Below are 21104 nucleotides of genomic sequence, written 5' to 3' on the forward strand. Positions count from 1 at the left end.
CGTCTTTTGTTTATTGCTTTATTTTTTTTTTGGTATATATTTTTCAACAATTTTCTCCAGTATTTTGTACAGTATGTCCGTATTTACCTGTATATTATCACTTACAAATACATTTCTCCATTCTTTATTCAGTTCTTGATTTATTTCTGACTATTTTATATTCTTACTGTAAAAATTATATTTTCCATATCCTTCCCAAAGTTTTGTGCTTTTATTAATTCTGCGATCACTTGCTTTGGAATGGACTATCAATTCTATGACATTGTGGTCTGAAATTCCCATGTTATACACTATTATTTCTTTAACATAATTCACCTCATTCACAAATACTAGATCTAGGACATTTTCCTTTCTTGTTGGAATGTGGTTTACTTGTTGCATATTATGTTCTAATAGCATATCTTGAAGCTTTTCAAATTGCCTCTTATCTTCTGCGCTACTATTACTCTCATTTTTTTATATGTATACATACAACCACTTTCTTCTATCCGTTCTTTCCAATCCACGAAAGGAAAGTTAAAATCTCCGGATAGGAGTATATTCCAGTCTTTATGGTTTCTTCATATATCATCTATTTTTTCTATTATTATGTCGAGAGAGAGAGAGAGAGAGAGAGAGAGAGAGAGAGAGAGAGAGAGAGAGAGAGAGAGAGAGAGAGAGAGAGAGTGGTCTTGAAATGCTAAATGCAGTCACTCATGCAGATAGTGGGAAAAGGTTGCATATCGCATTTAGGTGAGAACTGCAAGTGATTCTATCTTTACATGTGAAGTTGATTCTTGCACTCATTAAGGAGACGTGCAATTGCAGGAAGCAGATCATAGAATACTTTAACAGGTCGTTCAACCCATCGAGTCTGATATTGTGGTTTTAACCTTTTATTGTTACTCTCTGTGTTCAGTTATTTAACATTTTCTCCATAATGCATATCTTGGCAGCAAAATGACTTAGAAGAATGAACTAGGTTTTCCATGATCGCCATAATATATCTTAAGCTCTTTCCTGAACATACCACCCTCTCTCTCTCTCTCTCTCTCTCTCTCTCTCTCTCTCTCTCTCTCTCTCTCTCTCTCTCTCTCTCTCTCTCTCTCTCTATGCTACTGATCTTAAAGATATGATAAGCCATAGTCCTTTATTGTGGTAAGGCAGAGCTAATTATAGGTTACCCCTCGGCTGCTGCTGGCCTTTTTCAGTCTATCCCAGATTCAAAGCCCATTGATGCTAACTGAACTCTTGGCGAAATAGAATTAAAATGTTTAGGATAGGTTGGTTTTGCTTTTCAATTATTGTTTGCCTTGGGTTTTACCATTGTACTTAAAAGCTTTTATTAGGTGAAAATTACAGGAGAATATGCTGTTATAAGTTTATTCAAAACAGGAACATCTCATATAGTATGAACAACCAATGTTACAATATCACAAGAACAAATTATACTAATAGTAATGAATATAATGTGTATGTGAAGAAATGATCCATTTATTGTAATGGATGAAACGTAATTTTTCATTGCAGAATTATTCTTGCAAAAGAAATTTTAGAATTTAACCTTCAATACTTCAAGAGGTGTGATACTCTACATTATAAAATACAATATTGCTATTGTATTAGATGAAAAAAGGAAGTAAAGCAGCATAATGCAGTATGCATTATACAGTCAACACAATGACAGGAATATGAAAGAACAACATATTCAAAATATGTCATACACCAGTCATCAAAGAAGTAAGTCTAAGAAAAAGATGAAGCTTGGCTTGACTGCCAAGATGTTATATCACAACAAAATGAACTAATCATCAGTTAAAATTATATAAGTTTTATCGCCAAGACATTTTGTTACACTATTGTAAGAAAATGTAAATTGAATTAATTTCTATTTTTTGCTAGATTTCAGTGCATTGTAACTGATTTTAAAAATGATTATGTGTAGCAGTATAATTTTCAAGTGTAACAAGTCCAAGCTACGTGATAATAATCCTGGTCAGCCAGAGGTCTTTCTCTATTTTGATCCCTTGTGATGAAACAAGTTACGGAATCTCAAAGAGGAATTTATTCTGTATTTCTACAAAATTATATCCACCCGTCCGTAGGATCTGAAGGATAGTATCTACCGAGCCAATACCTTGAATTTGATGAACAGTGCTTTTGATACAAATAATGATATCTTTGGCAAAAGATATCGCTTTTATTGAGGAAAGTTTTGTAAAAGATTCATAACCCTATCCATGAGCTGTCCAGCAGTATCGTCAGACATGTACTTCTGGTTATAACTCAGGGTGTATGGAGAATGTCCCCTGAATGTAAATGTGTGATGCATCATCAAGTATGGTGCCTTAATCAATCCAGTTTTACAATATAGACTTGTTAATTGCAGGTGATCTCCTACACCTGGTAAAGCTTTTGTTATGTCTCCTACATTTGCCAAACAGTAGTCTCGAACCATTGGCGGGTTACCTTTGTAGTATTCATCATACTGTATCTGTGGCATGGTCATTTGCCGCACAATGTACTGTTCCAAAACTTCTCCTGATGTTATCTCTTTGTTAAGCTTATTGTGGAGCTTTTGAGTGTATTTCCAGAAGTGATTTCGGACATTTGAACTGGTGCTAATCCTATGTGTATATTGCCTTCTGTGAAGACCAACTATTGGAAGTTCGTAACGTCTTTTGTAGCGACGCAGGTCCATAGATAAATTGATACTTATTTGGTGGGATTCATCATCAACTCCAGCATCCCTCACCATTTCCACTAAAGCTGTGTTAATGAGAGCCTCGAATCCACTGTTGAAAGTCACTCCAGCATTTTTACAGTAAGCATAAAATTTCTGTAATGTCTGATTGTCTATGTTTTCGGCAATTGCTACAGAATGGTCTTGTCCGCCCGGTGGAGGATAGGCTTTGAACAGGATTGGTGTGTTGTCACAGGCTAAGATCTCTTCTTTTAGTTCTCGAAGTCTATCAGGATCATCCTCGAGTCGTCTCCTAATCTTTGTATTAAGTTCCTGAATATCTGCATCAGAGGCATATACAGCGGATGGTTGGTTGTCAACTGGTCGACCAGCAATAACGTCATTTAGTACTTGAACTAATGTATTAGCAAATATTACCCCCGTGTAACCATCAACAAAAGCATGGTGGAAAGATACCATAAGATCATACTGATATGGAAAAGCTTCTTTGATCTCTGGCAAAATACAAGGAGAGTTATCAGGAGCTCTAAGAAGACGGGTTTTCCACAAAGGAGCTTCTTCGTATCCCATGGCATCATTGCAGAAGCCGTTTGTCACATCTGAAGAAGACACTCCTTCCAGTATCTGTTATAGTAAAAAAGATTGACTGACCATTAATATTCATTTTACTGGCTAAACAGATTTTTTTTTCTTATAAAACATAACATCATTAACAGTAAGCTTAAATATCTTTGAATTTATTTCCTTCTATTATTGTCAGCGGTCAATCAAACTTCATGTTTTCAGGACATTGTAAAGATTTGAGTGTGGAAAAGGAAATTTTCTTATCGGGGTAATGCATGATTTCTTAAGAGTTTTATTTGAAAGAGATTTTTAAAAAGTTGTCCATATAACCTATTGCATGAAATCACCCACAAAAGATTAAGGAATAATCATAATTAAGAAAATACAAGAAGTAAGAATTTTAGTGAACTTTGCTGAATAATAGTCGTGAGCTTTCACTGTCTTACCTCAAAATCTATTTCTGGATTGGTATCACATATCCAAAACTGGTCATCTCTCTTCTTCATGCAACAGCGAAAACTGGGAATTTTTCTATACAAGAGAATACATATTAGGATTTTTGGAAAGACACTTGATATTTTCATAACGTGAAAAAGTACACTTATAATAATTATTAAATGTTTGTAATGTTATTTAAGAAACAAATTATAGCCCCCTAACACCAGAAATTAATGAAAATTATACAATAAAAAAATTATTTCTGGGCTTGAACCTGTGCCGGCCAGTGAATAAGCTCCTATTAGCACTTATTCTTAGGTAATTTACTGCTAAATATACCAGAGAAAAAATGTAAAGGAGTGCTAGGTTAACTAGCTCGCTCACCTATTGGTGTCGGTATAGAATTGGGCGTATAATCCAGAGGTCCCGCACTATTTAGATTCATCCACGACAAAGACCCCAATAGAGGAGAGCCGTTCAACCTCACTCGGCACCACCAACTCTGCATCCGCTCAGAACTCAACTCCTTTTTAGCACGCCTGTGTGGTAACCCGCTTGTTTGTGCTCTCGTGTTTTGCCTTATTTTTCGCTGGATTATGGCTTCTACATCGGTTTCCCAGGAGACACCGTCTAAGTTAAGTACCAAGCTATGTTTTGCTGTGTTTTGAGCAATCTAGATCGTTTAATATTTAAATTATAGGAGTTTATTCTCTTCGATCATCTCGGTCTTGCTCGATTCCGCTTACGGTTGGTACTCCTGTTTTGAGAGCTTTTAGTTTCACTCGCGGTGTTACTAAGTGTATTATTTTTATTATTAGTTTAATTTTTATATGTTTTATTGTGGATATTCATTATTTAGCGTTTAGAACCCTTGTGGTTCATATTTAGGGCCGATATCAGGTTACGTATCGTAGATGGCTTGCCGACCTTCGTTACTGGGCGGCAATTTTTATTATATAAGCCATCAGGTTGTTGTCCTTTGGGATTTATTTATTATTTTGCATGCCTTGCCCTAATTTTTTATGTGTATATTTATATATTTTTCAACGCTATTACTTTTATAATGAATATTTGTGTTTATTACTCCGTATGATCTGTTTTGGTAGTGTTTGGGGATCGTCAGTTGGTAGCCCTGCTGCTCCGTATCACGTGATCCTCCCCCAAGCTCCCCCTCTCGCTAGGTTGGTGGCTAGGCTTCTCTCCCCCCTCCCCTAGGGGACCGTTGCCTTCCCTCCTTTTAGAGGGGGTAGTTCAGTGTTTATGGACTTTGTCCTCCGGGTGTCCCGGCGGTTTCGTCTCTGTCTAGACGGGTTGGCCACCGGTCAACAGAGTAGGATCCCGGTGCACCCTATTTTATATTCACCTATCACACTTTTATTATGTTATACGAAACCCTCCGGGTTCTGTTGGTGGTTCTTATCTACAGTTCCGCCCCCCTCTTAATTTATAACAGTTCCTATGATTATATATGACAGATCACTATCCCGGAGTTCCTATATGTATTGGTTTATGGATGTACTTTTATTTCCCGGTCCGGGGCTTAACCTCGCTCCGGGAAATCAGACACCATGTGTCTTAATTCTTTGTTGCATCCTTCTTTATGATCCCGGCTCGACCGGAATGGATAGCTATACTCTAGTCTTAAGTTAGACTTATGTTTAGGCCCGGGTCCTCCGGACCCGCCCCTACTTAAGAGTATTACAGTTAAGCTCTAGTCTTAAGTTAGACTTATGTTTAGTCCCGGGTCCTCCGGACCCGCCCCTACTTAAGAGAATTACAGTTTCTCATATACTATTCTTTTTATAGATGGTGCATTGTCAGACGACGGCCTGTGCGGCTGTTCTTCACCAGCCTTGTGGCCATACTGTATGTAGGTCTCACGCCCTCTGCGGAGTTCAGCTGGAAGACATCGTGGTCTGGCACCCTGATAATTGTATGGTCTGTTTTGACCTCATCACCACCCTCGGATCTGATTCGGTGAGTCCCGTTGGCTATGTTGTCTTTCTAATTATTTTACCTTTTTTTTTGGTATACATACACTATTTAGTAAGATTTCTATGGTCTTGAAGGACCGCCGGGAATCTTCCTTTCTGTAATTCCCACTATTATTTCAGGCATCCCCGGAGCAGAAGACTGCGGCTCGGGCCACACTGAAAGTGTGGGTTGGGGGATTTGCCCGAAACGTGAAATCGAAACAGCCTTACGTCCTATCTGAAGACTACTGTGCTATGATCTACCCTAATGCCAAGTCTTCAGCTGCTGTGGCTAGGCATGTTGCGGCACCCATCATTGCCGACATTGATGCCACTATTGCGGGATTCATCGACCAGGAACAAGATCCGTTGGATGTCCCCGGAGATCTGGAAGACAATGTTGCCTCCTTGAACTTGGATGTGGAACCTATGTTGTTGGATGATCCGGATGCAGGTATGGTGGTAAGTGAGGCAGGTGTTACCGGCGCTGAGATTCCTATCCTCAGCCCCGCTCTTTCTTCTTCATCTGATCTCTCTTCTTTCCATGGTTTTTCTGGGGACCGTGATTCGTCTCACCGATCACACCCGGTTCCCCCCAAAGATAAGTCTATATCTAGAACTTTGCCAAAAGCTCGTAAGCCCCACAAGGCTTCCCATAGTTCCAAATCAAATACAAACCCGTCATCTAAGGCTTCCGGCTCCTCCTCTAAGTCTCACGACCCAGGAGTACAATCCGCCACTTCTGCTCCTAACCCGGGCCTTTCCGAATCAGCCATGCTTCGCATTGTGTCGGAGATGCAATCTAAGATTGTGTCGGAAATGCAGGCCAAGATGGACATGATGTTCTCTAACATTGGTCAGAGACTTGGGGCATTAGAGCAGGGTGCTCCGGAGCGAGTTCAAAGCTCTCTCATCCCGGATGCCTCTAAGCTTCCGCCGTTTACCAAGAATAACCCTTGGCGCATGGCTCTTCATTCCCCATTCTCAGACGGGATGTTAACATTGGAAGGTCTTGGTACTCGTCCACTAGAGGATTTTGAATTCTTTCCTCCTGGTCTCGCATTTCCACTTCATGGTTATGCCAGGCTTACCGAGGAAGCTCTGGTTCGGCTGGATAAGGTCCCCAAAGAGACTGTCATTTTCCCAAAGGAACAAGCCCAATCTGTTTGGGCTAGGTTTCTGAATGATATTTGTTGCACCAATATCATGTTGACGCCTCATAAAAGTTCTTTCACAATGTTCTTAATGGACAAGAATACCGTGACTCCATGCGTCAATAAGGTTGCAGAGCTTGCTTTTCAATATGCTCTGGAGGAGAAGCCCTTGCCTCCCATCCGAGAGGTGGATCCGATCTCCCTCCTTCTTCCTTCAGGTAATGAGTGTTGGGACAATGTCCATACCACCTTTACTTCTGGCAAGCTAACAGCGGACTGTGCTTCAGTTATGTTTAGTGAACGGCTTCCCCGTCTCCCGGAATCCCTTATTAAACAGGAGTATGATTCCCGCCTACGTGTTAGTCGAACCTTGAACTTGGCCACGTCTACGGAGTCGATAGCCTTAACTTATGATACTGAGAGTATCTTTAAGTCTCTCAATAAGGCTACTTTGCAGTCGTTATATTTTGATGTATATGACTTTGCTCTTGCTAAACGTAGGTGCCGCAAACACGTCCTGGCTGAGGCGACTATTAGGCACGAGCCGAATAAACTTATCCGGTCCTCTTGTTGGGGTCCAAATCTTTTCCCTGAGGATCTTGTGGAGGAAGTCTTGGCAGAGGCTACTAGAGTTAATCAGAGCCTTAAAGCCCGTTGGGGTTTGACTCCTAAGCGGAAATATGATCCCGCAAGTTACCAAGCCCGGGGTAGGAAGAAGCTCCGCCCGTATACCTCCACTCAGTTCCGGCAACAGCAGAGTAGTTCGTCCGTTTTCCGGCAGCCTCTTCCTCCATCTCCTGCTGCTCCTGCACAGCCTTCCACCTCTCAGGCTCCTTCATCGGACGACTACGTCACCGTTCTGCTCCCTAAGAGCCAGCTTCCCGGTGCCTCCACCACCTCTCCAGCCTTTAACCAATCTTATGAGGCTCAAGGCTCTTCCCAGAGTTATAACAGAGGTAGAGGCTACCACCGTGGTTCATACCAGAACAGAGGTAGAGGTAGATTCTTTCGCAAGGGAAAGAACTTCCGAGGCGGACGTGGAGGCAACTCCTCAAGCCAATACTGAGGTGCAGCGGGTAGGGGGGAGGCTTTATGCCTTCCGCAACAAATGGAGGTTCAGTCCCTGGGCTTTCAGTATCATCTCCAAGGGACTGGGGTGGAGTTGGATTCAAGGACCTCCTCCACCGAACAGATTTCATCAGCATTCCACTCCGGACCTAGTCGAATTTGTCCAGGACCTGTTACAAAAGAACGCCATACAAGAAACGAAACACCTGAAGTTTCAGGGTCGGCTGTTCAGTGTCCCGAAGAAGGATTCGGACAAGAGAAGAGTGATTCTAGACCTATCCCTTCTCAACTTGTCCATTCAATGCGACAAGTTTCGAATGCTTACCGTCTCGCAGGTGCGGACCTTACTTCCCCGTGGGGCCGTCACCACCTCTATCGATCTTACAGACGCCTATTATCACGTCCCGATAGCGAGACACTTCCGTCCGTATCTAGGCTTCCGCCTAGGAAACAAAAATTACTCCTTCAAGGTGATGCCTTTCGGGCTCAACATCGCCCCAAGGATCTTCACAAAGTTAGCAGAAGTTGCTGTTCAGGAACTCAGAAATCAAGGGATTCAAGTAGTAGCCTATCTGGACGACTGGCTCATTTGGTCAGACACCTCCCAAAATTGCCTAAAAGCCACTCACAGAGTCATCCAATACCTTCAATCTCTAGGCTTCCAGATCAACTTCAAGAAGTCCCGTCTTCTTCCGAAATCAAAGTTCCAATGGCTCGGCCTGCAATGGGATCTTATATCTCACACTCTGTGTCTTCCCAAACCCAAGAGGTTAGAGATTGCAATGAACACCAAACGCTTTCTCAAAGACAAAGTAAGTTCCAGACGACTCCAAGAGAGGATCCTAGGGTCCCTTCAATTTGCTTCAGTGACGGATCTACTTCTGAAAGCAAAATTGAAAGATATCAATCGTGTCTGGCGTTCGAGGGCGAACCGGAAGCTCCGGGACAGGAAAGTCCGCCTTCCTCCCATTCTCCGGGAAAGACTTCTACCTTGGACAAGGGCCAACAATCTGTCAAAGTCAGTTCCCCTTCGATTTCCGCCTCCGAAGTTAATCATTCACACGGACGCATCCCTATCAGGTTGGGGAGGTTATTCTCAGCTCAGGAAAGTTCAAGGTCTTTGGTCTCCCTTATTTCGCCAATTTCACATCAATGTGCTGGAGGCCATGGCAGTTCTTCTAACCCTGAAACGTCTCGCTCCACCCAAGAGACAACACCTTCGTCTGGTTCTCGACAGCGAAGTGGTGGTCCGCTGCCTCAACAGAGGCGGATCAAAATCAGGGCCTCTGAACCATGTTCTAGTAGCCATATTCTCCCTAGCAGCCTCGAACCATTGGCATCTTTCAGCTGTCCACCTGGCGGGAGTCCGGAACGTAGTGGCAGACGCCTTGTCCCGGACCTCCCCTCTAGAATCGGAATGGTCACTCGATCTAAAGTCATTCCGGTGGATTCTCTCTCGGGTTCCGGGTCTCCAAGTGGACCTCTTCGCCACGGAGTCCAACCACAAATTGAGAGTATATGTGGCTCCCAATCTAGACCCTCAGGCCTACGCCACAGACGCCATGTCACAGAATTGGGACATCTGGGAAAGGATTTATCTCTTTCCCCCGGTGAATCTTTTACTGAAAGTTCTAGACAAACTGAGATCCTTCAAGGGACGAGTAGCCTTGGTCGCACCCAACTGGCCCAAGAGCAATTGGTACTCTCTCCTGCGAGAGTTGAGACTACATCCTCACCCATACCCAATCCGGTTCTGTCTCAGATAGTACAAACACGCGTTGTGTACGCTTTCTCAAACATTCAGAGCGCCCTAACTTTATGGACTTCATGAAGTTTGCGGCCATGCATGGTGCCAATATCGATCCTCAAAACACCCTGTTCCTAGAATCAGATAAACGGGATTCCACCATCCGCCAATATGATTCTGCGGTTAAAAAGTTGGCTAAATTTTTGATAGACTCAGACGTACACTGTATGAACTTGAACCTTACAGTCACTTTCTTTAGAACTTTATTAGAATCAGGTCTGGCAGCCAATACTATCACCACTATTAAATCAGCCTTGAAAAAGATCTTCCTAGTGGGTTTTAACATAGACTTAACCGACTCTTTGTTAGCTTCAATTCCGAAAGCCTGTGCCAGACTGAAACCGGTTACTTGTCCTACCCCGGTTACCTGGTTCCTGAATGATGTACTCAAATTGGCTTCTGATACCATTAACAGTTCTTGTGATTACATTCCCCTTCTCAGGAAAACACTTTTCTTGGTGAGTTTGGCTTCCGGGGCAAGAATTTCTGAACTGGCAGCTTTATCAAGAGACCCGGGTCATATTGAGTTCCTTCCTTCGGGAGAGGTCCTTCTTTCACCTAACAAATTCTTTTTAGCTAAGAACGAAGACCCTCAGAACAGATGGTCCTCCTGGAAAATTGTTCCCCTCACGCAAGATCCGTCTCTGTGCCCTGTTACTACTCTTAAGTCTTATTTATCCCGGACCTCCTCTAACTCCTCCGGGCCTCTATTCGTTAGAGAACAAGGCGGTACCATTACCATTAAAGGGATCAGGCAACAGATTTTGTATTTTATTAAACAAGCTAGCCCTGACTCTTTTCCTCTTGCACATGATATCAGAGCGGTTGCTACTTCGGTGAACTTTTTTCACCACATGAATTTTACGGATCTTTCCAGGTATACAGGGTGGAAGTCACCGTCAGTGTTCAAGAAACACTATCTTAAACATTTGGAAGCCCTTAAATTTCCTACAGTAGCTGCAGGGAGCGTAGTTACCCCCAGGTAACTCACATATTAATTCCTTGTCATTTTATCTCTCCCCCTTACCTGCCTCATTTATACCCTATTTGTATTCGTTGGTTTCGCACCTGATTACTATTACTATATTTGTAAATTTTTGACTCCTGAGTATCTGTATATATCATCACTCACGGCATTATTATACCTTACCTTTTTTGTCAATTGTTCTACCAAGTGGATTTATGTTCTTTTTAAGATACCCTTATAGCTGTTTTTGGCACTCATCTCTGATTAAAGTAACTTGTATTTTCCTTATGTTTATGTTTTTCCTTTATTTTGCAAGTTTGGTGACATTTCTCTTGTATATATTCACTGGCCGGCACAGGTTCAAGCCCAGAAAAGGGATTTTGACGTAGGAAAAATCTATTTCTGGGCGAGGGACCTGTGCCGCCCAGTGAACCCTCCCAGCTCCTCTCCCTTGGAGTCCCCAAACTTTGGGTGCTAAGGAGTTGGGTTCTGAGCGGATGCAGAGTTGGTGGTGCCGAGTGAGGTTGAACGGCTCTCCTCTATTGGGGTCTTTGTCGTGGATGAATCTAAATAGTGCGGGACCTCTGGATTATACGCCCAATTCTATACCGACACCAATAGGTGAGCGAGCTAGTTAACCTAGCACTCCTTTACATTTTTTCTCTGGTATATTTAGCAGTAAATTACCTAAGAATAAGTGCTAATAGGAGTTTATTCACTGGGCGGCACAGGTCCCTCGCCTAGAAATAGATTTTTCCTACGTCAAAATCCCTTTTATATTGATAAATCGAGTCGCATTTTCCCTTTGAGGAAAGTCGTGGTTAGGGAGTAGGTTGGCTAAGGCACCAGCCACTAGTTGAGCTACTACTGCAAGAAAGTTATTGTGTCCTTTGACAGCCCATGTAATTTAGCATTATATTGGATCCCTCTTTCGTCACAGCTCTTTTTTCCTTTGCCTAAAAATACACCATTGTTGCCATACTTTTGGAATTGCCATAGCATCTGGACCATGGTCTTGTACTGTCTTGGGTAAAGTTTTTTAGCTAAGGGTACATTTGCGCACAATTTTCTACCTGCTTTCTTATTTTCTTTCCTCACTGGGTAATTTACCTCCGTTGGAGCCCTTGGGAATCCGCTTTTTCCAACTAGTGTTGTAGCTTAGTAATAGTAATAATAACATAAGGGAGACAAGAGAGGAGGGGGAGTAGGTGCATGGCATAGGAATCTTCCTCCTGAGAACTTTTTATAAAATATCAGAAATTCTTCACTTAAAGGCATTCACTGTCACTAATTAAATCACTTAAATTATGCTTTTTGGCGCCTTGTTGTCTCTTGTGCTTTATTATATTACATTCAGCATATACAAGGAAACTATCTGTAGAATACGACTGTCTTTTCTTTTAAATTGTATGGAAATGTGACATTGCATCATTGGTAAATAGATTTGCTACTCACACTATCAAAGCCTTATTTGCTTGATGTATTTCGACCAAATTTTTCAGGGTTCCCACTTTCTTAACATCTCCCTAATTTCACTTGAGGCTAGAGGTTTGTCAGTGTGATTTCTTTTTCATAATAAATCACCTCTGCAACGTCTAGTTGCTGCTGCTTATTTATCTCCACCAACTCCTCATTTGTCAGTTGCTCATTATACTATTTTAGAAGATTATTGATGTCCTTGTCCACCTACAAACAGGTGGAACAATTAAGATAATTTGGATCTATAATTCAGAAGCTGAGATTGAGAATAGAATAATATGGCCTTGGAGAAATGGAGGGAGAAGAAGAATCCTATTGTCGTGCCTGAGGACACAATATCATTGTTAACTGGCTCCTCGTGGATGGGTTTATGTCCCTCGAAATTTCATTCCGTATTGCGTTCAGGAGAGATTTTCCTTCATTCAGATTTGAGGGGTCTGTTATTGACAACAGTCAAGGCATTATCATTCAGTATGAGGCAGCTGACGATTTGGAAATGTTCTTTCTAATCTGTCAGAGAGTGAGGAGGGTCCTTTTTGTGACCTCAAAGCATCGTTGGAACATTGCATTTGTGTAAAGCTTTTTGAAATTCGAGGAAGGAGAGAGGAACTTTATTTGGATGAATTTGAATTTCTAAATTAAGTAGTCTTAAATGGTTGGAGGATGGTTAGGAACATCATGCATAAGCAGCAAGTCTTGGAGTAGGAGGTTTTTCTCCATGAGGTACTTTTTTTTACCTTTAACCAAAAACCTCATTGACTCATTGCTCAAACAAAATGCGCGGCTCACAGATCTTGTCATTTTACTTCCAAATAACATTAAGTTGCTGCATCTGCATCTTTGGACTTTTTAAAGGCTCTTGGATTATCAAGTGATACATAAAAGCCAATTCAGACAGTCTCTAATGGGCTTGTGACCAGAAATGTTCTCTTTTTTTCTTCACTAATAACATTCATCTTAGGCATCATCGATAAAAGATGGGACATGTCCCAATTGAACTACAGCGAATGATTCTGCTGCTTTAATTTCAGAGCTTGTAGCTACACAGTCTCACTACAATATGAATGTTAGTTCTTCTCTTGAAATTTTTAAACCAGGACCCGCTGGCTTTGAATGTTTCCGTTTGCTTTGTCTGCGGACATACTTGAATCCTTTTTAAGAAGGTTGGCTTACAATATCTTTGCTTTTCACAAATGATGTTCTCAATAGTTTTTCCAGCTAACTGCTTTGCATTGATCCAGATGAGAAGTAAGGTTTAAACATTCTCAAGAACACGTGATTATTGTTTCAGGAACGTCAGCACCCCTTTCACAGCATCAAAATATTTGATTGCTTCATATTTTTTCAGAATTGTACAAATCATGGATGTTGTACAATATCATCTTTTATCCAGTCTTTATGTGTACCTTGATTACCCCTCTCGATAATTTTTTACCCCGCTATGGAAATCATCTCTGTTTACGATCTTTCTTAGTCATCTTGGGGCCTTTTTCCAGTTGTTGTTGTACTGCACTGTTACAATTAGTTTATGGTTAAGAATAACAACCACAAATCATTCAAGAACAGGCTGTTACAACTTTACAAAGTACATCTTTAAAGCATCTCTATATATATTTTTGGGCTCCAGCCATGTTGTCCTGATGAAAGTTCCTCTTGGGCAGCTTTCTGCTTGGGATATTTACTGAGAGTGATATACTAGATAATTTTACCTGTAGAGATATCACGGGTTTACAACACCTTGAACGAATATCCTGAAAGATATCTTGTATATAACAGGGACGTATTTAAAACTATCATGGCTATTCCTCCCTGAATAGAGGTATACTTTTCTCGAAGGATATGGGATAGGATTGGTTTAGTGGGGTAGCCGGTACAATTCTGATCACTGTGTGTTTCGTGAACACGGTCACTAGTTCTCCATTCCTTTTAGCAGTGCCATTTTGATTGCACTCTTGGAAGTCTCTCTTTATTTTTTTCAAAGTTTTCAATGCCTATGGTATATGGATATGTATGCCCCTGCTTCTTCATCTTTGTTTGAGCGCAACCTGCGTTTTTTGTGGAGAATTTCGCTTATCCCACTCATATTTTTACAGATGTCTGTACCCACTTTTCTTACGCTAATAGCTCAGTGTTTTATAAGAAATTCTTTGCTAACCTTGTTTAGTTATGTTACTTATATACCCTTACCAATGTTTTATTATTCTATGTTAGCTATTAGCTTTATTAGATGGTTGTGTACCCTAGCCGATGTCATAGACTAGTCATTACCCCTGGCCTATGTCATGAACTAGCTATTACCGTCCCCCATCCCTCACTTCTTGCCACTTAACCGCATGGTTTGTGTGGCTGTGGGCCTTCCTACCTCTCTATTGATACGTCATAGTGCGGAGCCACCTTCATGAAGGTATTCCCCTAGAGATGTAGTTGGACGGACGCAGCCGTGCTAGGTCGACAGTTTCCTTTTTCTACCTAGCAATAGCGTTTATATAGGTGTCACTGGTTGTGGGAACTTGTTCTCTTTGTTTACTTACTGTTGTTTTCTTTAGAATGATACTATTTCTGTTCTAATATGAACAAGTAGACCTTCCTCTGCCGCTTTACCCTTCTTTTAGGCCATTTTCCTCTGATTGGCTAGAAGGCAGCTGGTTGAGAGACTAGTTCTCTGTGCCTACTTACTGTAGATCCCTTGAAAAAACTACAGATTGTTTTAACACTTCCGTTGGGTCTTCCTTTCCTGCCTCCTTACCTTACCATAGGGTCCCTTACTCCCATGCCCTGTTAAACTCCTTCCTCCCTGGCCATGGAACACTAGTTCCTTTGCCTAGTCTTCTCTTCCCTGGAATTTGAGAAACCTAGACTGCTGTATATTTAGACAAACCGATTATTTTCAGGTTGGTTGAGATTAATCCTAGATTGGGTTAGTTCTTTTTGCTGCCTTAGCAGCCTTCTTGTGGTAGGCCTGCAGCCCCTTCCCCTTCCTAGTGAGGCTACTTTACCTTCCTGAGTGTGGAAGTATTTTCCTTTGCCTAGTCTGGTTTTCTGTGGCATCAGAGATTCCCATCCCTCAATTGCTTTATGTCTAGACTGGTCAGCCTGAGGTTGCTGTCAGCTTATTCCTAGATAGGGCAAGGGTTCTGATCCTAAACAGGGTTCATCTCCCTTGGTGCCTTAGCAGCTGTCTTGGGTTAGGTAGACAGCTCCTCCTGTAGGCTATACTCCTATAGCTGTGGAAATTTGGTTCCTTTGCTCGGTTAGTTTGCCCTGGCTTTAGAGTTCAACACTTTGCCATATTCCATAGACCTGCCGGCTTGGGTCTCTTTAGCACTAGATGTGAGTAGGTTTGGATCCTTCTTTCTTTTATTAAAGATGAGTATGCTTCCTTTGCCGCTTTAGTTGTCACCTTACACTTGTCGGCTGCATCTACATCCGTCCCTCCACCTCCCTTTAAATCTGGTTTCCTGTGTTCTTGGCAAGTTTAACCTGACCGGTTACCTTGGCCATATACATCACCCTAGCCTAGATCTTTTCCCTTGTGGTTACTTGGTCTAAGGACCTAATACCCTACTTACCTTCTCAATTGACCTTAGACTACAGGCTCTTGAGCTTGTCATCTACCACTAGGAGTTTGCCTTCCCTTTTCTGTAGCTAGTTTTTGAACTTCATATTATAGCTGGATAGTTAAAGGATCATAAATACCCTTTAATATTCCAGGTATATACTGCACGATAGCTTGTAGCAGGCGATCAATTTAATTATCTCATTCATCGTAGTTGAGGAATATTATCTTCTAAGTTGATCAATTGGATACCTCCTAGTTGTCAGATCTTTCATTGAATTTGCGAATTCCTTGTATCCATGACGTTTTTAATGGCTCTCATTATTTTTGCAATGGGTGAATTCCCTTGCCTCATTGAATTTAATGTGAACAACTAGGCTAGTGGCAGTCAGCCTACCAGTTGACCCTAATAACTAGGGTATACTGTTCCTTACTCAGATTATATCCTATAGGAATGTCCCCTTGGCTGTCGACTTAGCAATGGCTACCTACAGTGTTGCGTCGTTTTATGTGCCAAGTAAGCGAAAGTTAGACTTTGGGCCCAGGTCTTTTGTACATAGCTGCCTCTTTAGGGCACAGCTACTTCCTCTCTAGGTCAATTGGTATCTGATTTTGCCACCTTGGGTTGTCTCATCGACCAGTTTCGAGGAGAAAGTGTTCTATTGGTATGAATCTTCTTTCCCTCTTTTCTACCACTAGTTAGGATTTTATTTAGAATCCTGAGCTATTTGGCATGCGCTTTCATTGTAGTGTAGCTTTAGCTATAGTTAGTAGTAGCTAGATAGATATTTTGTATTGATGTGTATCTATTGATTTTTACAAAACATTTTTATCATGTATTTTACATTTTATATTTTTATGATTTGAAAATTTTCTATGCCGTCAAGTACTCATTGAAATTTTTCTAACTTTACAGGTTGGTGAGGACTAGTAATGTTCTAGGTAGGTCAAGATGCCTTGTGGTCATAAGACCTGCCGGAAACATACAGATTGTCATGTTTCCAAGGGATCATTAGCTATTTCGGAACCACCGTACTGCAATATGTGCAAGGATTTTCTTCACTGTGGCTTCTACTCTACCGACATTTCTCAAGAATTGAGAGAGGAGGGCCAGAAAACCACCAGACACTGGGTTGGGGTGTTTCAGAAGAGCTCTCAACAAAGTGCCCCTTATCTTCCGCCTCGGCTAGCTGGACTCAAAGCGCTCAGGCTTCCTCTAACACAAAAGCTAAATTATAACTCCCTGAAGGGAACCAAAGCAATAATAGCTAAAACAAAAGGCAAAGAGAGGTAGGTACTCAACTTTGACAAAGAGGAAGCCATCATACGTAGAAAATCTTCGAAAAATGGTGAAAACAACGCACACAAAAATGTCACACAGTAGCAACAAGCTACGGAGAAAGGAATAAAGTGGCAGGATCGTATGTGAGTACTTAAGGGGATAGGATATGTAACAGCTCCTCACTTATCCTTACCTTTTGAGGATTATACTGGGAAAGGTCTATTCGGGGTGCAGATGTCTATAGTTATCTTAGAATACGTCCCTGATTATACACGATATCTTCGGATAGTCAGTTCTCTTATACTATCAGTCGCAGAAATATTATACAGTAGGAAGTTGCTTGAGGGAGCTTCCATCAGGACGACATGGCTATCTCACCCAAAAATGGTTTTTTCCTACATCAAAATCCCATAAAAGATTTCTTTTTACCCAAGACTGATGTGACCGCAGTGTACGGTCATCAGATACCAATGGTTCAACTTCCATTGGTACCTCTAGTTCTTGGAGACAAAGTCTGGAATGTGATTCAGGAAATAAATTTGGATGTTTACAACATGTCAACAACATGACGGTGGCCTGAGATAACTTGCTCGACAGTCAGCAGGTTAGTACTATCCCCAATGCTGCTTTACCAATTCATGTTCCTACGTCAGATACACATGCCTTATCTTCCACTCCTCTTCTAACTCCAACTCCCCCTTTTTTTCATGGTCATTTAGAGTTCATGGCATCCATGAAAGCATTCATGGAAAATATCCATGCACAGCATAAGAAGGCGTAAGTGTCCGTTGGAGAAGTTAGAGACGTTTAAACAGACACCAAAGGCCAAATCTCCACCAGTAAAATATTGAAATCAAATTGCCCTAAATTACATATAAAAATCAGGCTATATATCAGTTTAGTGAGATCAGTGCTACTGTATGGACATGAGGCATGGTATGATATTGAAACAATATCCAACAGGGTTTTTAGATTTGAGAACAAAGCCCTTAGAAAAATATTGGGAGTTAAAAAGCAGGACAGGTTTAGAAAGGGAACTATAAGATAGTTTATGCGATTGCCATATATGGATGAGATCATGATGAGGGGTAGATGGAGCGGGTTTGGTCATGCTCTTCGCACTCTCCAAGAGAGATTAGTTTACCAAATTTTCATCTGGTCCTTACAAGGCATTAGAAGAGTTGGAAAACACAGTCCTAAATGGCTGAATGCTATGAAGCGTGGAGTAGGAGATGATGAGTGGAGAAGTATTGATTTAAAAGCTCTTGATAGAGACGATTGGTGAAATCTAACCGAGGCCCCCTCCGGCAGTAGGTGTAGGAGGAGATCATGATGATGAGATATTCACACACAAGAGGCCATGTTTAGGAATGCATAGATAATTTCTTGTATGTCTCTGTTTTTGCATTTATGAATAATTGCAATTTTTATGTTTCATATACTGTGTAAAAGGGGATTCTTTGTTTTAAACTGCTGTATGTCGAAATGTAAAATTATAAACATTATATTTATATTCATCTATATATATATATATATATATATATATATATATATATATATATATATATATATATATATATATATATATATATATATATATTTGGGCTCAAGCCATGACATCCTGATGGAAGGTTCCATTTGGTAGCTTCCTTGGGTATATTAACTACAAGGATATTCCCAGAGAATTAAACCACAGGTTATCACAGAATTTTTACTTCTGGTGCGAGTATCCTAAAGGTTTCCCTTTAAGACATCGTATATCAACAGGGGACGCATGTATTAACGCACCACATAGCTATCTGCACCCCATATAGAGTTAACACTTCGATATGGAAAGGTGGAGAATAACTGGGGAGCTGTTCCACAGTTACACTCGTCCGTGGCTACTTTTGGTACTCGAAACGTAAACAAACGGGCGCCATTGCTAAATGACGTCACGTCCGTCCTCATCCTTCTGCTTGTAGCTACCTTGCATAGACGGATTTCCCCCTTGTGCGATTTTTATCGACTTGCATCGCCATTATGTCGCTACCTTCTGCCTCACCTTCTTCTGGAAAGTTGAGTACCAGGTCCCAGTATTGTTTAAATAAGCTCTGGCCGTAAAGTAACTTATACTTTTCGTAATATTTCGTGTTTTGTGGCGGAGCTGTGCTGCTACCGGACACGCCATTTTATGGCGTCGCTGTTCTCTTGCATGCCTTATTTAGCTAGTCAGAACAGTTTTTTCCGGCCTCTTGAATAATTGATATTGTTAGTTATTTAGTCTTCATAGCTAGGAACTTCATATATCGTGTTTTAACGCTCTATTATCCGGTCATCGCTTGACCCCATAGTAGATTGCTAGCTTAGCCCCTAGGCTAGATTGCCTAGCTCTTGTGTTCATGCATGATATATTCTAGTGATCCTAGGTTAAGTTATGAAGATAGTGGCATTATTTATCATACTGTTAACTGTGATGCAAGTGTTTTTCGCCTTCAGGGACCATATAGGGGACCGGTTTGATTGCGTACCTTTCTAACCTAACCTAAATGTAGGGACCCCTTTATGCTCCCTTCATCCCCTGCCTACGGGCATTCCCTCTGTGTGGCCATGCTTCCCCTTCTATATAGGGGAATCTTGTCTACAATCAGAGTATTTATCACTTCTCTGTCTACCTTAAGGGAATGATCCCCCCTTAGGGTTGCGACTGAGAAAGAGGAACGGCTCTGTCCTTCCTCAGTTGCTTATGGTTAGGTTACTTACCCTTCCATGCAACTTGCGAAGTGTCTTTCAGCCTACCTAGCATGGGATTTAACACTCCTTATCTAGGTTAGGCCTTGGAGGGGGGGGGGGGGGGGGCTAGTTCTGTACTGTTATAGTTTGAGACGGTACTCTTGCACCGTTCTCATTCTGGTTACCTGCCCTAGGCTAGGGAGCGTTCTCCCTTCCTTGGTGGCCGTTCTTGTACAGAGCCTCCCCCATGGAAGACCCCTCTTCTTCTCCCTCCCCACCTATCCCTTTGGTGTAGGCTAGCCTATACATAGGCTGGCCTATACACATCTGTCCCTAGTCCTACAACTCCTCCCTTGGGTGGAGTGTTAGGCTATCTTGATCTCCTGTTGAGCAGGCCGCTCTGGTACATATACCCTTCATAGCGTTCTATGGGGGTAGCCACTGGCAGCGATTTGTCCAACAGGGGGTTCCCCCTCTTGAGTGTACCCTAACCCTTCCTTGGGTTATCTTGGCACCCGGCCGACTACCGGCCCCCTGCCATTGGATGCTAGGTCCTACTCCTATCATGGGTACACTCTCTCCGGAGGGATGCCGGAGGGGTATGTGGTCTTACCCCTCCAATCCCTCCTTATCTGTCTCTCTATCTACCATGGTGCCGGTCCCTTGCCGCCTCTACTGCCGGCGATACCGCCCTACCCTTTGGTGACACTCTCTCATAAGATACCCTCCCTCCTCTAAGTCGTCAGCCTTCCGTGTGCCGGGGGCTGCCGCCTTCCGTGTGCCGGGGGCTGCCGCCTTCCGTCGGCATACAGCCGATGGCCCACCCCTCCATTACCTAGTTTCGGTTGTCCGACCTTCAGGCCGGCCTCCGGCGTGCCGGCATTGATTGCCGGCAGTCTGGGTATTCTACCATATTCTGCCTTATCTTATGAGCTGATCACCAAGCCGTCAGCCTTCGGCTGCCGGAGCCGCTGCCTCCCGCCGGCGTGCCTAGATTCTCAATGTGTCTGCCTTAATGCCTTACACCCTGCTGGAGCGGCCTCCGGCGTGCCTCCGGCCTGCCGGCGCCCTCCGGAAGCACCAAGGGACTTGCACCCCTTCTTCTACCTGTCGACAATATGCCGACAGTCCTACACTGCAGCCAGATGGCTTGGCCACTTCTATGATTTGGTATTGTCTTACCATTCTACTAGTGGCTGTGCTGTCTTCTTGCACATTAAAATTTCCAGCATACTCTGTGTGTCTTAGCACAGTCGGTTGCCGGAACCTAGATCTATATGGCGTCTCCTACTATCCCTTTAACCCAAGGATCTTAGTGGTCTCAGTTCCTGATACACCTCGCAGGCAATCTCTGCTAGAACTTAGCTTCTACCCACCACGGTGATTCATGCGGATTTCCGTTTTGTGTCCCTCGGTCACAA

At 42.3% G+C, this 21104-nt stretch overlaps 1 protein-coding gene across 2 annotated transcripts in view; it reads right to left on the reverse strand.

Annotated features, from left to right (window-relative positions):
• Positions 1-1348: 1348 nt before the first annotated feature.
• LOC137630493 (uncharacterized) overlaps positions 1349-21104 on the reverse strand; it is a 35898-nt gene continuing 16142 nt past the window's right edge. For both annotated transcript variants that reach the window (XM_068361992.1, XM_068361991.1), the window contains 2 exons: positions 3694-3778; positions 1349-3307 (listed from right to left, as the gene is read on the reverse strand). In XM_068361992.1, the coding sequence (XP_068218093.1) occupies positions 2180-3307; positions 3694-3778 (1213 nt within the window). In that variant the 3' untranslated portion in view covers positions 1349-2179. The remainder of the gene's footprint in view (positions 3308-3693; positions 3779-21104) is intronic.

The sequence above is a fragment of the Palaemon carinicauda genome, chromosome 38 (genome assembly GCF_036898095.1).
Source record: "Palaemon carinicauda isolate YSFRI2023 chromosome 38, ASM3689809v2, whole genome shotgun sequence".
Lineage (NCBI taxonomy): Eukaryota > Metazoa > Arthropoda > Malacostraca > Decapoda > Palaemonidae > Palaemon > Palaemon carinicauda.